General features: G+C 42.0%; 1 protein-coding gene across 1 annotated transcript in view; it reads right to left on the bottom strand.

The window, feature by feature from the left end:
- Positions 1 to 16,719, bottom strand: part of VWF (von Willebrand factor) — a 122,596-nt gene extending 105,877 nt beyond the window's left edge. The window contains exons 1-6 of the mRNA XM_038153087.1: positions 16,579 to 16,719; positions 15,004 to 15,058; positions 14,314 to 14,472; positions 13,583 to 13,685; positions 13,283 to 13,491; positions 5,790 to 5,914 (exon numbers count right to left, since the gene is read on the bottom strand). Coding sequence (XP_038009015.1) covers positions 5,790 to 5,914; positions 13,283 to 13,491; positions 13,583 to 13,685; positions 14,314 to 14,472; positions 15,004 to 15,058; positions 16,579 to 16,608 — 681 coding nt within the window. The 5' untranslated portion in view covers positions 16,609 to 16,719. The remainder of the gene's footprint in view (positions 1 to 5,789; positions 5,915 to 13,282; positions 13,492 to 13,582; positions 13,686 to 14,313; positions 14,473 to 15,003; positions 15,059 to 16,578) is intronic.
- Positions 16,720 to 17,002: the final 283 nt, after the last annotated feature.

Genomic DNA, 17,002 nt, shown 5'->3' with positions numbered 1-17,002 from the left:
GTCAAGATATCTTCTCTGAATGGCAGCTATGGTGCCTGTATAGGAAAACTGCTGAATAGAAAATACCTTTTTATTTTGTCTAAAGGATGTTTTGTTCAGGTGATCAGCTCAAGCTAGTACATGTCTGAGCCAATACAGAATTTCTTGCTTATGAAAGCAAACCAACCAGAAATGTCTACTCTGTTGGGAATGTATTCCAAGTTGAGCAAAGGGCTCAGGGAACAACCACATGTGCAAAGAGGTTTTAAGCTTTCTGTGAAAGGATTCAGGAAACTTATAACATGAGAGCTGGACATGGTGAAAATCAGACATTCAGCTCCAGTCTGGGATAATTCTGATCTCCAAACACCACCCACCAGATGGGAAAAGAAAAAAAGACACTAGAAGCAGGGGGGAGCAGGAACTACATAAATGGTGGTTGATGCTGCTTTAAGACTCACAGAAGTACAGAAGAGCTGAAAAGGTGGCCTAAGGGTGGAAGTAACAACAACAGAATCAGCCAAGAAAGTTATTAAAGCAGGGCTTGGAGATGAAACTGATTAAACCAAAAGTGAGCCCAGAGCCATTCAGAGGATGAGCAGTACAGCAACTCCTGGATCAAAGCCTTGATCCAGATAGTATCAAGTGCAGTAGAAAACCAGTATATGCAACAATACTGTTTAGGGGCTGAGCTAATGAAGTTTCTTAAGGTAATAGTCTGTTAATACAACTCAAACAGCAAAACTCAGACTGTATATTCCACTATTTTAGATGGGAAAGCGACTTGAAAAACAAAGGAGATTATACACCAAAAAAATTAACCCATTTTTCTTTTCCTCTAGTTCTTTGGTCATGGATTTGTTCACTAACAGCATAGCTAAAGGCTGACCAGCTGATTTAGAAACCAAGTGATATATGTTGAAAAGCAACAATCAGTTCATTTTCTCTATGTAAAGGTTTTCTTGCCATTCAAATTTCATCAAATGATCCGATTTTCCACTGACTTTAGGCAAAAAGTTACAGCTGAAATTTTCCCATCTTTCAGACATATCTCAATTATCATGACAAATAAGCTGAAATATGGGTAAATCCAAATAGATAAAAAACAAAAAAAATTTCACTGTGAGGGTGGGCAAAGAGACGGTATGGAACCACCATCCTTAGAGATATTAAACATGTGAGTGGACAAGGACCTGAACAGCCTTACCTACGATGGCCCTGTTGGAAGCAGGTAATTGGACTCAATGACCCCTTCCAACTCTTAACCATTCTGCAAATTATTTTTATTTTCATTCATTCCTTTCTTTAAAACTCACTGGTCAGGCTGGACTAAGAGAGATCCTTATTCTTTAGTTTAGAGGACAGTGGTGAGTATTAGATATTTGGCAGCCTCAGCCACTGCTGTAACATTCCTGCTCATGGAAGCTGCTCCACACAAAGAAGGATTTAAACCCAACAGACTGGAGAGTGAAGCCTCAGGCTGAAACAGTGCTTAGGGTACAGGTGGCTGTAAGATTAAAGTTAGCAGAACTGACTGCAGTATCTGAAATGCAGGTGAAGGTTGTAAAATTTCTCCCTTCCCTTCTGCACTAGTCCTATTTCAAATGTTTCTTTAAATAGGTTGGCAGGGTCCTGGCACTGGCAACCCTCAGCAACCACAAAACTTGCTGACCTTCCTTCTGCCTCAGGCCCACCACACAGAGCTGGAGGTGGAATTTTGTACATTCTTCTATTTCTGTGGCATTTCCTTCTCCTGCTTCATGAACTGCATTTGTCCACAGCTTAACAATCATTAATGAGAGAGAACCTAATAAATAACAGAAGAAATCAAAGACACCCTCTTGTTCCCTTGAATTGAAACCCAATGGTGTGCAGATACACATATGGATTCTCCAGAACACTCAGGAAGGGTATATTTTGGTACCATTAACTGGGTATAGTTTTTGAGAAACTACATTTCATGAAGAAAGATTTAGCCTCCCACCTTTTCACATTAAAAGCATCCAAACCCAGTATGTTTCATACACCAAACAGTGGCTGTATGTTTGAGCAGACTAGGTAACAACTCAAAGAAATCACTTCCCTTGAATGCTGATTAATCTGAGGAAGAAAAATGAGATTTTATATATAGTTTTCACCCATGTAATATATTACTATATTGTATAGAATGATTTGGTTTGGAAGGGACATTAAAGATCTTCTAGTCCAATCCCCTGCCATGGGCAAGAACACCTTCCACGAGACCACGTTGCTCCAAGCTCCATGTAACCTGGCCTTGAACACATCCAGGGACAGGGCTGGACCTCTCGAGCTTTGCTGGACCTGCCTCTGACCCCATCCATGATGAATGATGGTCCAAAGCTGAAAATTTCTACTTGTTTTTAGATCTGGGAATAATGCTATTTCTTTATTACATATGGAAGTATTCCATGGGATAATGGGAGAACTGTTTTTTACCAACTGCAGTAAGAGCTGAATTTCAGCAAAAGCAGAAATTAGATGAATTTTAATTTCAATAATTTTCACATGTAACACATACAATAGGTATAATTTCCTAATAAGAGAAGAAAAAAGGAAATAATAGAGTGACCTCTGGCCACCACACACCATTTCTATTAGAGGTGAAATCTACAAAATAAAGGTAATGTATAAGAACACAGTAATAAATTGTAATGCTTTAAACCAGACACATTTTTGTTTTCAAGGCTGCCTTGTTGCCATCCTTTTCCAGATCACCCATTTATACTTTCAGATCCATGTTACCCATGCTGTTGGTCATCTTAGAGCCTGTTAAATTGCAGTACTTTGTTGAACAGCCTAAACCAGCAAAAAAAGGATCAGACAATGCAGTGAGGCTCTTTTTGGGTAACTAAACATCAGCTGCAGAGGGCAGGGCATGGTAGGAAGGCTTTCTTCCTCCCTCCAACACTGCCCAGTTTGGAATGGTCTCTGGATCCTGAGGCAAGGCAGCTAATCTCACTAAGTGTGTGTGTGTTTTAGAGGTGGAGAGCAGGAAAAGGCCCTGGCAACAGTGGGATAAGAGTGTGAGGTGGTTCAAGACTTCTTAGCTGACACACAGAGCTGTGTCAGCTCTGAGACAAAACAGAAAGAAGACAGAAACTTCCAAACAAGACAGAAACTTAAAAAAAAATTTAACATTTTTTTAGGATTTAAAGATAAAGGAACAGCAGGGCTTTCTGATTCTGCAGCACAGAATCATACAATGGTTTGGGTTGGAAGTAATCTTAAAGATCATCTCATTCCAACCCCCCTGCTATGGGGCAGGGACACCTTCCACTATCCTAGGTTGCTCAGAGGCCCGTCCATCATGGCCTGTAACACTGCCAGGGATGGGGCAGCCACAGCTTCTCTGGGCGACTTGTGCCAGGACCTCACCACCCTCACAGGGAAGAATTTCTTCTTAACCAATCTAAATCTGCTCTCTGTCAGTGTGAATCCATTTCCCCTCATACTGTCATTACAATTCCTGCTGAAAGAAGCCAGAAGCCATCTCTCCAAGGATGCTGTTGGCCGGGGGGGGGGGGGGGGGGGAGACAGAGAAGGTAGAGAAAACCACAGACCTACCCAGTGTGGGGGCACTGGAGTGGGAGGAGTGCCTTGAAGCAGAGTGTTTGTTTCCCTCACCTAACAGCTGACTGCCTGGGAGGGAGGGAGGCAGGGAGACCAAGGAGATTTACATTCCTGAAGCTGAGGCAAGCAAACAAAGCACACTATTAAAAAGCCCTACATTCTTCAGCAGGCATTTGTTTGGCTGGACTTCTGTTAATAGTGCTGTGTTTATTCTTGCACAGTGAATAAATTAAGGCAATGTTAAATGCTGTGAGCTTATGAACTGACACGAGAGATAATATAATTTCATTCAGTTTGTGGGAAAGAAAACTTTATCAACAAAGCATCAATTTTAACAGCATCTGTATAAAATCCAAATTAGTTGTATTTGACCCATCAGATTGGATTTCACCCTGCATGCCATTCCCCAGCCTCAGCTGCAGGGTTGACACTTTCTAAACTCACCTGAACAGATAAAATTCCAGGGACCACAACCAGTCACAAGAACTACCCTTTCTCTAGAGCTGTAACCAGGTTTAAAGAATCATAAGATAGTTTAGCTTGGAAGGGACCTTAAAGATCACATAGGTCCACACCCCTCCTGTGGGCAGGGACACCTTCCACTAGCCCAGCTTGCTCAGAGGCCCATCCCCCAACCTGGCCTGGAACACTGCTAAGGATGGGGCAGCCACAGCTGCTCTGAGAAACCTGTGCCAGGGCCTCACCATCCTCACAGGGAAGAATTTCTTCTGCATATCCAACCTAAACTGTGCTCTGTCAATGTGAAGCTATTCCCCCTTGTCCTGTCACTCCAGGTCCTTGTCAAGAGTCTCTCTCCTGTACTGCATCTTTCCTGTAGGTTCTCTTCAGGCACTGGAAGGCCCCAGTGAGGTGACCCCAAAGCCTTCTCTTCTCCAGGCAGAGCAATCCCAATTGTTCACACCCCCTACACACCACCTCTGCCCAAAGCAAGAAACATCAGCTGGAGATTTCCAACCTGAAATCACTGCAATAATTCCTCAGCCAGTTTTGCAGGTAGTGACGCTGAAGTGCTGAGGAGCACGAGCATCCTTCACTGAATTTCACAACACATCTGAAGCATCCCCATCCAAAACCTTAATGGAAGTATCAAGAGTTAGAACTTTGCTTGTCCAACTCTTAGTTAGGTTTTTCCAGGTAGCTAGGAAACCAGCACCCAGGTTAGCTGGCAAGCAGAGATATTCCAGGAAGTGCTACTACTATTGAGAAGCTATTTGTGTCTAGTTTAGCAAATACCTGTCTACAGTACTTGAATACAGAGAAACTCACAACTACATCTCAGCCTCAGTCACTCTGGTATAAATCTATACCTGGCACCCAGGAAATCATTCTGATTTACAACAGAGTACATGGAATCACTTGTAACCCCTGAAGGATTGAAGACTCAATTTACCACAACAGTCATAACCTGTTAACACCACATACTTCAGTTAATATTCAGAGCTACTTTCTTTCCTGAGCTGGTCACCATCTGCCTGCATCCACACCCGTCTAAGGGAAACAAGAAACTTGTTTGTACTTATAAAAGACAAGAAGAAAAAGGTTGATGCAGCAAAGGGGGTCACAGAGTTGGCCAAGGAAAACAGTTCTGTATTTCTTCACTAAATCAGCACTACTATCTGTACACATAGCTGAAGGAACTTCCTCCTGGGAAGGGAAATAGCCTGGTGACACGGAGCTTTTGGAACACCAACAGAAAATATATCCTCTGTCAAAAACAGCCTGGCTGGAGCATCTCCCTCCTCTGCTGACTTCCAAGTATATAAACTGCAACAAATTCACAAATACCATTGGGGTAGGCAGTGCCCACAGAGGCTTCAGAACTGATGCTTCCCTGCTGGCACAATCAGAAAGGGAATTAACTAATTCCTCATTCTGCAGGAATCACTGAAACAAACCTTTCCCAAGTAACATCATCATTTCTTTGGCAGTTATTCACACTTCAGCCTCAAATGAGCTCTCCAGGGAATGGTCACAGCCCCAAGGCTGCCAGAGCTCCAGGAGCATCTGAACAATGCTGTCAGGCACAGGGTGGGATTTTGGGGCTGTCCTTTGCAGGGCCAGGAGTTGGACTCAGTGATCTTTGTGGGTCCCTTCCAAATCAGAATATTCTGTGATTTCTGTTCTTCTGCCAAAGGGCAGGAAAGTTTCCTTTCAGGTAGGGGAGAACTGAAACCAGAATGGCATCTTGCAGCACCAACCTTCTCTGCCATATCAGATGAAATGTTGCAGGTGTTGCTCGGAGTCTGCACTCTCTTGCAGTGCTTGTTTTCACTGTGCAAAGCCCAGGAGTTAGCAAAATCGTAACTGTTCCCCACCAGGGTCCCTGGGAATGAAGAAGAGGAGAAGCAACATGCTGTTAGAGGGATTTTAGCAACAAGTGGGCATTATTGACTGCTATTAAGGTGATAGGCTGATGAAAGCTCTCTTTAAAAATATAAACTTGTAACAAATGGATTTTTATTTCAAACAGATTGACTGTAGGAAAGCCACTATCAGTGATATGGATTTTGTTCTGCTGGATGTCTCTATGCTCCAGGACAGACTAAAGCCTGCAGAAGGCAGCTCCCACCTCCCCACACCTGCATGAACATGGCAGGAGTTGCTGCTGGTCAGCTACAATCTGCAGGAGCCAAAGCATGCCTCCACATCTTCTTAGCACTTAAAAGTTGTCAATAAAACACAAAACATATTAGAGAGACAAAAAAACCCATCTGCTTTCCCTAACTGAAGAAAGCATTAGCACTCTTGATCCCAGCTAGACTTGATTTTTCTCCTGTCCAAAACTAAATCTTGTGTGCAAAGAAGTTTAACATGCACCATCATTGTTTGGGCCCATCCTTTTCCTGGGTAAGATGTCCTGAAACATGCTCCTCTGTCCCAGGACAAGCAGCTCCTGGCCCAGGCTTACCAAAATTTGCATCAATTTTGCATAAAAGCAAAGCCGAATGAGTTGGTATGGCTGCGACTTCCCAGGAGATGCAAATCACCTCTCTGCTGCTCTTGCTCCATCCTTCTGAGAAGGGGGATCCTCCCAGAGAGGGAATGTTTCCTCCATCCTCTTTTGCCACCCTTGACCTTGCTCGTTCCAGGACCTATCTCCGGCTTCTTTTATAGGTACCTGCTACTAAAAAATTTTGTGACCCTTTTAAAAAAAATTTTTTAGTTTTTTTTTAATTTTTTTAAACCCTATTATGGTGTCTGTGAGAATATCAATTGCCGATGTTAATGCATTTCCAAGACCTTATGCAGACAATATATTGAAATACAAGCCTGGCTGTATCTGAAAATTGAAAGAAACCAAAAGAAATTCTTCCCAAGTATAGTATAGACTATTTATTAATATATACATGTATAGATAATAAAGATTTCATTGAGCTCCCTGTTTAGTACAAACACAAGGAATATACAGACCACTAAAATTCTCAGTGCAATTTTCATGACTACCCCATAGTTATCTTCCTAAACTATGGGGTAGTCATGAAAATTGCACCGAGAATGCTAAGGCAGAGGCATTAAGACCTGTAGATTTTTTTGTAAACTAGAAATTAGGGGCTTTTAAAGGTACCATGTATCAGGCCCACAGCAGAGAGCAAAGGACTCCCAGGGAAAGGGGATAAAAGACACAAAATTTTCATCTATGCAGGCAGGACTTGGAACAAGGAAAGAAATGCAGCAATAAGAAGAACACGACCCTTTAGCTTACCACATATTATAAACATTAAAGCAGCAATGCAAGCCAGCCTGAGGAGAAGCAAGGTGCCAGATTCCCTTTTGTTTGCAGTAAGGCAGCCTTTCTCTAGCAGGTGTGTAACAGGAGCTGGGCTCTGCTCTGAAGCAGTGTTTCTCCAGCCCTGGATGCACATCCATGCCAGGATTCCTGCTGGCAGCTACCCCCAGGGGATCCCTCACCCATAGGCTAAGGTTTGAAGGTCATGACAACTGATGGCCCTAACATACTAGTCTCTTGTTTTTTCATTTCTCTCCTTCCATTATTTTTTTTCTTCTTTCTTTCTTCCTTCTTGCAATGCTTGTAAATTTATACCTCTTATGTGGTTCTTTTACACAATATTTGCATTATGTGATTTTAATTCTTTGTTTGCTGTATTCTATGACTCACACTTCAAGTAAGTGAAGGATCTGGAGAGCCAGTCATGTGAGGAGCAGCTGAGGGGCTCAGCCTGCAGAAAAGGAGGCTCAGGGGGGGACCTTCTGGCTCTGCACAATTCCTTGACAGGAGGGGCCAGCCAGGTGGGAATCAGGCTCTTCCCTTGCTCCCAGGGAACAAGGGACAGGATGAGAAGAAATGGCCTCAAGCTCTACCAGGGGAGGTTCAGGTTGGACACCAGGAAGAATTGCTTAATGGAGAGGATTGTCAAGCATAGGAACAGGCTGCTGAGCAGGATGGTGGTCACCACCCCTGTAAGTGCTCAAGAAATGACTGGACATGGCACTCAGTGCTCTGGTTGAGTTGACAAAGGTGGTGCTCTCTCAAAAGTTGGAGTCAATAATCCTGGATGTCTTTTCCAACCTAAATACTTCACTTATTTGATGAGGCTTCAGGAAGAAAAATGGGGAGGGAGAAATATCCTTAGCACATATGACTGCTCTGGGTAGAGGGAAGAGCAGCTGCCAACACCCCTGGCCTTTCCCACCTGACACCTCCATTTCCTTCTGCTGAACAACTTGAGAAGGGAGAAGAGGAAAGGCAGAGGAAGGGACAACACAACAGCCTAAAAAATAATCTGGGGTTTAAGTGGGCAGGTGATGCTGTCAAAATCATCTGGTACTGCAATCCCACCACACAGCAGGACCACCCTCATCTCTTGCACAGCTGTTTTGTTTTGCCTCCTGTTCTTTCTGTGGTCACCTCTTCTTCCTGGAAGCACCCAAGATTCGGCAGAAACAACTAAACAACTCCCTCATAGGGCTTGTCAGAGCCCTACATCCAGAAACCCTCCATGCAGCCTGGGTGGGACTCTGGCCAAAGCACTGGTTTTGCCTAAGACTTGTGGGAAATATGCTGAAAACAAAAGTTGTCACAAAACGTAACGAAAACAAAGGATTAGGACAGAAGTGCTTCAAGAAGGGATGATCAGATGCCTGATATGGACCAGAGTACAGATCCCAGCAGGTAAACTGGCTGCTCAAAAGCCAAGACCCCCAGGCAGCCAGCTAGTGTGGAATCTCCTCTCAGCATGCAAGATGGGTTCAGGAGGAAGACACTAAAGGACAACAAAAATCCTACCTGCTCCTAACATCCCAGACACATCATGACACCCATGACCTTGCGGAGTCTTTGAGCTGAGCAGTAGGCAGGGTCTCCAGGGTTGTCCTGCTGGACTATGCCTTTAGTGCCCCAATTACTGCCCTCATGTCTGTCTCCCTTCAGAACGATTTTCAGATTGGTGATGGCCACTCTTTGCAGCAAAATCCTAGTTCACTATGATTATCTGAGCTTCCAATCACCAGTTCTTTCTGAAATCTGAAACTGGCACCAGCTTGTTTACTTTGACACTGATAGTCAGGCAAGCAAAGCATCATGAACAACCACTTCATGCTCCAGGCACGAAGTGGGAAGCAGGAACCCAGGAACCCTGACCTCCTTCCCTGGACCTCCTGCAGATTTTCCAAATGGCTAGAGGCCCATCAGATAACTCTCTCAGGCTCCATTAACTCATGTATGAAAATAAATGCAGAAATTTGGTCAAGGAACTACAGTCCTGTAAGTCAATTGGTAAAGAGAGTCTCAGTTGGTAAATAACCAGCTTTCACATGTTGGTTATTTATCAAGCAATTGGGGGGGGGGGGGGGGGGGGGGGGAATGAGGGTGGGGTTTTTTGTTTGTTATTTTGGGGGCTTTTTTTTACACAGTTTTACATTATTCCAGACAGGCAAAACTATTGGTAATGCTGCCCAAAATTGATTCACACTTTGCATCAAATTAATTATATGAAATAACAAAGTCACGCGCTATAAAATCTTTCCTGTCCTCTCCCGTTCAATTAATGTTCCCGTTCAATTAATGTAAAATCACTAATACTGAACAGGAGAGGGAAAGAACCCCCTCTAGAACTCTACAGCTTAGTGATGCAGTCACACTCCACACAACAGAAAGGTCTAACTTCAATCCCAGACCCTGAATAAAGCACATGGGCTGAAGGTGGCCAAATAGGTATCTGAGCATCTCGAAAGAGCTCAGCTTCATTTTTCTGATATGAGCAAAGGCTGGCAACCAGTTAGAAGTGCATGCTGAGGTCAGAAAGCAGAGCCTGATCAACTGACAAGTCTTAGAAGCCTTCACAGAATGGCCATAAAGGACCAGACCTTATCTGGCAAGAAAAAGCAGAGAGGAAACCCTTCATTAGGGTCTAGGAGAAAAATAGACAAAAGACCAAACAAAAACCCTAGGAAGCTTCCGAGACATTTCTTTTTATAATTTAGTTGTGCTTAAAGTGGACGAACAAACTCTCAAGGTTTGGCTTGGTTTTGCTTCCATATCCAATAAACAAGCAAGCTCACAGAATAAAATCAATGTTGTTTGTCAGTCTGCACAGGACATGAGCACTTCTCCACAGAATGAGCTATTGTAGGAACCATGTCACTAGCAGTGACTCAGCACCCCAGCCTGTCAGAAGGACAGTGGGTCTGCAACTTTGGGTGGTGGGGAACTGAACAGGCTCCCCTGGGAAATCATCACAGCCCCAAGGCTGCCAGAGCTCAAGACACATTTGGACAACACGATGGTATTGTTGGGGTGTCCTGTGAAGGGCCAGGACTTGCTGATCCTTTCAACTTGCTGGGTCCCTTTCAACTCAAGATATTCTATGAACTCCAAAACCTACTGGAGGGGCTTTGTTTGGAGGGTTAAAGAGCCAACACCTAAGGCCTTCAAAGCTCAGTCCCACCAGTATTACTTTAGCAGGGTATCAATTTTATTCTCATCATTCAGAGCTCCAGACCTCAATAGCTGAGCATCCAGAGTGTACATAGAAACAATGTGTGTTATTCTCTCATCAGATTCTCATGAGTTCTCCACTTCCACACTAAAAACACAGCAAGGAATCACAAGAGCATCATGACAATGCCACATTTGAATAGATTATAGAACAGGAGTATAAATATATCAAGAGAAAAGAAAGGCAATTACAGTGTTCATTAAGTTTTAAACACCCTTCTGTTCATGCCTCCTTTGTTTACTTGCTCTAAGTGGTAATATCCACTCACAGAACAGGTGCTTTGCCTCTTCTTTCACCAACACCCCAAAAACAAATCAGGTTAACTGTGTTCTTAAACCACAATAATTTATTTCCCTAAAATACAGAAAAATCATATTTTCATTTGTTTCCTCTGCATGTTATTCTGAAGCTCAAAGATCTTAACGCATCTCTTACCAATAAAAATCCATCCCAGAAGTGTGATTTATTAGAACTAAGCCCAAATCTGATAAATTCCAGGTTTTAACAGGAAGCAATGGACACACCAACAGGACAGTTCAGCGTGCTGGCAACCTTAAGGTAACTCTTCACTGCCCTCAGATCACTAAGTCCTTACACCAAGCTCACATCCTGGGATAGGCTGATCTTCAGGAGATCTAATCAGCTTGAAAGGAGAACAACTAAAAACTAAAACTTTAGTGAAAAGGGTGAAATGCTTCACAGGCTCCCAAGAGGCTGCCTGTCACCCTGATTTTTTAAGATTTTGCTAAGCTTTCTAATGTTTGCATTCTTGTAACAAATTTTCTTACACACAATTCTGTAAATGTTTTGCATTTTTTTATGGAGGAGAAGAGAATTGATGGACTGTTAGTTCGTCCAGTGTCATTGGAGAGGTGGCACTGTCACCCTCCAATCCACTGTCACTTTTAAAAAACTATAAATGTTTGAGTCAGAAAATAAACTTCTCTCTTTTTTATTCACCTTGAGAGCAGCAGTGTCCGTGTCGTCATTTCGTGTCCTATAGTAACAGGTGCCTACTTTTTCTGTTTAAAAAATATTACCTCTCCCAGCTGTTTGTGTTGCCCCCTACCTGGAAGCTAGATTCAACAGTGTATTACAAAGCAAACAAAAAGAAAGTGATCTGAATTATTCCTTAACTGATTTGCTTGAAGCAAGTTAAGAAACGCTCCAGTGAATCAGCAGAGCTGCCAAGGAGACAAACAGTGCATGTGTGTAGTGGTGTCCCTCACTGATACAACAAATTCAAACATAATTCAGCTTAATTCCTTCTTAATTAGTTTAAATGAAAGGTCTTTTGGACCTTTCTATCACTGGAAAACTGGAAGAATTGCTGACACACAGTTCTATTCTTCAGGCTAAAATCACAGATCTGTGTATCTACACAGGTAGATAAACATGAGGAGATCCCTGACTTTCGTAAGAGACACAGAAAACACATTTTCTCTGTCACCTCTATTATTTTACAGCTCCTACAAGCAGAGACCCTGTCATGGACTTTATTACATTCCAAAATCTGTGGCTGTGAATGGACTGGTTTTTTTAAGAGGAAAGATACAGCTTCCAGCATGTAAAACAAATACAGCATGAAACACATTTAAACATGAGCAGCAAAGGGGCCTATTCTACATTTTAATAATCCAAAGCATTACGGTCTCCTTTTTTGCTTCTGCTTTTTCTAAGGGCCTTACTACTACTTACTGTCTCAAGAAAAAGCCATAAACTTCCTATCTCATCTCATTCAGACATAAAGGGATCCGAGCCCTGGCAAGCAGTTTTGTGACCAGAGTTTGTTTCTTATTATTTACATTGCTGAAGGATAGATTAATCATTTTAACACACTGTGAGATCTCCTCTTTTTTCTGTACTCTGAAGTTATGCTTATGTATCCTGAGTGCCAGTAGGACACATCTCTGGAGTACTGCCAGGGCTCCTTTCCAAGCTGCTTTGCCTCCCTTTCTATCTTTGCTATCGTTTCTCTTTAATGCACACTTCATGTTATCAATCTAATATATTAATGTATTAGCTAACTTCAAACCTCTCCTCTTCAGGTAAGCACTCAGAATTAAAAGACACTCTGAAATATCACAAATCAAGACCAATCCTTCAAAGTCTCATTCAGGGCTTTTCAGAAACTCTGAGTCTTCACACAAAGGTGTACTGAGCAGCAAAGGTGATCTTGCCCCTCATTCTCACTAGGAACTGCCATGATATAAGGTGCACCCCCCCATCCAACAGTCCTTATAGGTGGTGAAATGTCATTAAAAGGTAACCCCTTTATAGAACAGCAGCCCATGCCAAGCCTGTAAGCAGCAGGAATTTAGTCTTCTGTTTTTGCATCTTTCTATTCTTACACTATCTATTCTTACTACCTTTTGGCTAATTAATGAAAAATTAGATGTTGAATCAATGGGTATTTCACACAGCTTTTTTATTGGGTCTTCTTTTAGTCAGTATCCCTGCACGAATTAACATGTAGCTATATCCTTGCATTTAAAAGTTTCCAGGTTTCTAAACATGCTACGTTCAGATGCCTGGGCTTTCCTCAGGAATGAGATATGACTGCCATTTCCTTTCAGAAGAAAGAAAGATGAAAGGATTTAGCTTTTCAACACACCAACTTGAGGTACCTGATAGGTTCTGTACAAATATTTTTGCTGGATCAGCAACATCTTTGTTGAATCAGGAAAAGTGTGCAGAGCATCCATTAACATACAATTAGTTAGTGGTAACCTTACCTTCCCGAGTTCTGAAGTCATCCTCCAGGAATTTATTAAAATTGCCACACAATCCACAGGTCTTATTATAGTGCTTTTCTTGAAGGAGTATCTGAATGTTTCCACTGGTATCAATCTTCACCACAAAGCCGTGCTCATCGCTGAATATTTTATAATAACCTGCCTCCTTCTCTATAAATATACCATTGGAGGCAAAAGGTATGGTAACCCTGTGGAGAAAAAAAACCAGGAAATACTCAGCACATGACACACAAAACCCATCAGGTTGTTTTCTGCTAGAATAATAATTCCTACAGGTACCTTTTTTCTTCCTGCATCACAACTCCATCTAAAGAGAGGCGAAGACTGAAATATTCTCTGAGATACACAGAGAAACCAATTTTGTCCCCATCCTGGTAATCACCTAAGGAGATGAAACAAAACCAAATATTCTTAGTTCTGGGACTCAGGAAGACAATTTGTGACCAGTAAAAACCTATTTTAAACTATGACCAACACAGAACAGTTATTACTGAATATAAAAACAACTACCAAAGCAGTTGGTATGAAAGTCACATACAGGTTTGGTGTATATATCATCACTTCTATGCCCAAGAATAACTCTGCTGATGCCTATGCTAATTCCAAGGCCTTCTGTTCTAGAAAGTAGAATTTTTCTTATGGGTGTGGTTTAGAATACAGATAAAATTTGTTCTAGAAGGTTGTATAGCTCTTATTCCTGGACTCAGCTTTAACCCAGCCACATCCCCCTAAAGAATACAAAATTAGGAAAGGTCTTCTTTTAAGTAGGAGTAGTAAGAAAATCCCTGCTTCTCAGCAGCTTATTTATGTATGAGCTACATTACCAAGGGATAAGAGAAGCCCCAGAAGTAATCCCACTTTCCAAAACAAGCCAAAAAAACTCCAACACAACCCACAGACAAACAAAAAAAACCCCAACCAAGACCCCTTTTTATGCAGTGGCCCATCCTATCTGACAAAGGGGAACTATTTGTCTTTTTTCCCAGTGATGGAACCCAGCTCAGACTCACCTAAGAGGGTGAAGGAGTGCTTGTGACAGTCACCAGCAAGGAGGTAGCTGCAAAACCCAGCAAAATTGTACAAGGAACCATCAAACGTTTTGATGTGATCATTCCCAAAAAGGCTGCAACGGGCAACTGATGACTCCTGAAGTGAAGCCCCTGATAACCCTGAGTATCAAAACACAACATTAAGCTGAAATTTAAAGCAATCATTTTGCAGTTCAGGAATTTCTCTGATGGACGTTATCCCCACTGATGTCCTGGTGGCTTCTAGGCAGACCATAAGCCTGGCATGGCAGTCCATAGGATCACAGCTTTTTTTTTGTTATTATATGCATTACTGAAATGCCTTTTTTTCTTTATTTCCACCAGCCCAAACCTTGCATGGGTAATTTAAGTTCTGATCCTTTCAGGAATACCATGTGTTCATTTGTGCCAGCTAAAGCCTATAGGGCACTAGGAAAGTCCTGTATCTTGTTCAGTCAAACATCCCTGACTTCAGGGAGTGTTTAGGACTCAACACAGTGCCTGTTTCAAGGTAAACAAACAAAAGGAATGAATATTGATGCCTTCAGCATCAATATTCATTGAGAATATTGATGAAACTAATCCCTGAGTCAGTACAAATAGGGGAACGGGGGCTCATATCTCACAAAAAAATTAGTGAAAATATATCCTAGTCCAAACCTGTTTTCTTACCTGTGTTTACAGTGGCCAGCAGTAGGGTTGTTTGCAGCACTGACAAGAGGAGCATCTGTTAAAAATCAAAGAGACAGCTTAGAACATTCTTAGTGTGAGACAGTCTGTTTCACAACTCCTCATCACTTTCTACCCTTTATTTACAAGGAAAACTATTATTGAGGCTCTGCAACATTTCAGAAAGCCATAATGCATGCAGACAGTCGTGGTAATTCAGCTGCCCTCCATCTTGCTTTAACTAGATAATCTAGGAGAGTTATTAATTACTCTTTGTCTGCATTTTCACTTCTCTTGCCATGGAAGTCAGCTACCTCCACAGGAAATGCAACCCAACACAGACACATATCCCAATTCCCCTCATCTAACACTCTGCACACACAGCTCTTCAACACAGCATTATTTCTCAGCCAGCCTGATGTGAAGATGCACCCCAGACTGGCTGAGCCAAGCTGGCTCCAGTAGAAGTCACCTCTGCAGCAAAGATTTGCACCCTGCCCAAACATCCACGAAGGGAAAGAAAGAACATAGAAGTTTTAGGCAAGTCAGCAGGTTTGTAGGCAGATCATTGTAACCACATAATCCACTGATTTCAGGGCAATAACATGCTTGAGATAAGGGACAAGAAGGAAAGGGAGGAAAATGTGCAGAGATTAGAGACCCAGGGTGAAAATTTTCATTCAACAAAATCAGTTTTAGCATTGCCTCCTCCTTTCTACAACCAGAACGTCAGTCTTTGTTTTCCATATGTCTATAAACTACCTCCAGGATGACCTGGCCTTTAAAAATAATAATAGGATAGGAGGATCATGCAGATTGTGAGCTACATGGGTTCAGTGGCAAAACATCAACTGTTAAGTATGAAAGCTGCAGGGAGCTCCATATAAGAGAATTAATTTCAGTAATCATATAAGCAACTAGAGAAGCTTAAATATACCAAAGTTATATATTATGTCGGAAGACCAGATATACCTTTTCCTAAAGGAACCATTCAATTAAAGACTAGAATGCATTTTGCAAAGACAAACTGAGATATCAGGTATAGACGCACACTTCTTATTGCTGTAAGTTATGTAGGTCCAACTCACAGCCACATAAATAAACACTGAATTTGACTCATACATAAGACAGGAAAAGAAATATCCTATTCTATAACTAATAATATAATACTGCAAATCCCAAACTGACATAAGGCTGGCTGCAAGACAGCTCAGAAGTACCAACTGCATCGGAAAGACACTACAAAGAATGGTGAAGGAAACAGTAGGCATTATTATTCTCAGAATACACACTTGCTACTGTATTTTTGGTGCATGCACAGTGTTATTCTGGTGAATCAGATATTGCTGATCTTTGTTAACCCTTCTGTTTTACAAAGCAGGCAGAGAAAAAAGGCAAGGTATAAATCCCTTCCCATCAGTCCCAGTCCACCTCCTACTCTGTTCTGAACTGCAGGTGGAGTTTCCCCCAATTCCAATGGAACAGGTGCCACTAACAAATCAGAATACAATCCAATAAAATCTGCCAGAATAAAACCATGCACAGTTTTATCACTGGCTTAATTAGAAACAAATGTACCTTCTTCTGTGCGAGACTCCTCTTGCACATGAGCAAAAAACTCCAGTTTCCACCTCTAGCCTACAACACCATTGTTCCCCTGGTGCTTCAGAAGTCAAGACTGGAATGACTTTGGTCTGAAATCTCTTGTTTATGTACAAGCCAGGAACTCCTGTCCATTTAAAAGGAAATAAAAATGCAGACGTCACATCTGCCTGATTCTCAGAACAATAGATGAAACCGCTATCATGGAAATCAGGCACTCTTAATTGCCAGGAAGGTACAATGAGTGGAAATAGTTTTAAGAACTGACAGATAAAGTCTTTGAAATACATTTCACATGTGTATGTGTGACAAATCTCACTGGCTGAGCCAACAGGCAGCATATTTATTTGACAGAATGTTATTCAAAGGGAATAGTCAGATGCTCCCCACCTCAAAGGCT

The sequence above is a fragment of the Motacilla alba genome, chromosome 1A (assembly GCF_015832195.1).
Source record: "Motacilla alba alba isolate MOTALB_02 chromosome 1A, Motacilla_alba_V1.0_pri, whole genome shotgun sequence".
NCBI lineage: Eukaryota > Metazoa > Chordata > Aves > Passeriformes > Motacillidae > Motacilla > Motacilla alba.
The sequence above is the reverse complement of the archived record's forward strand: the minus strand, read 5'-3'. Positions and strand labels throughout refer to the sequence as shown.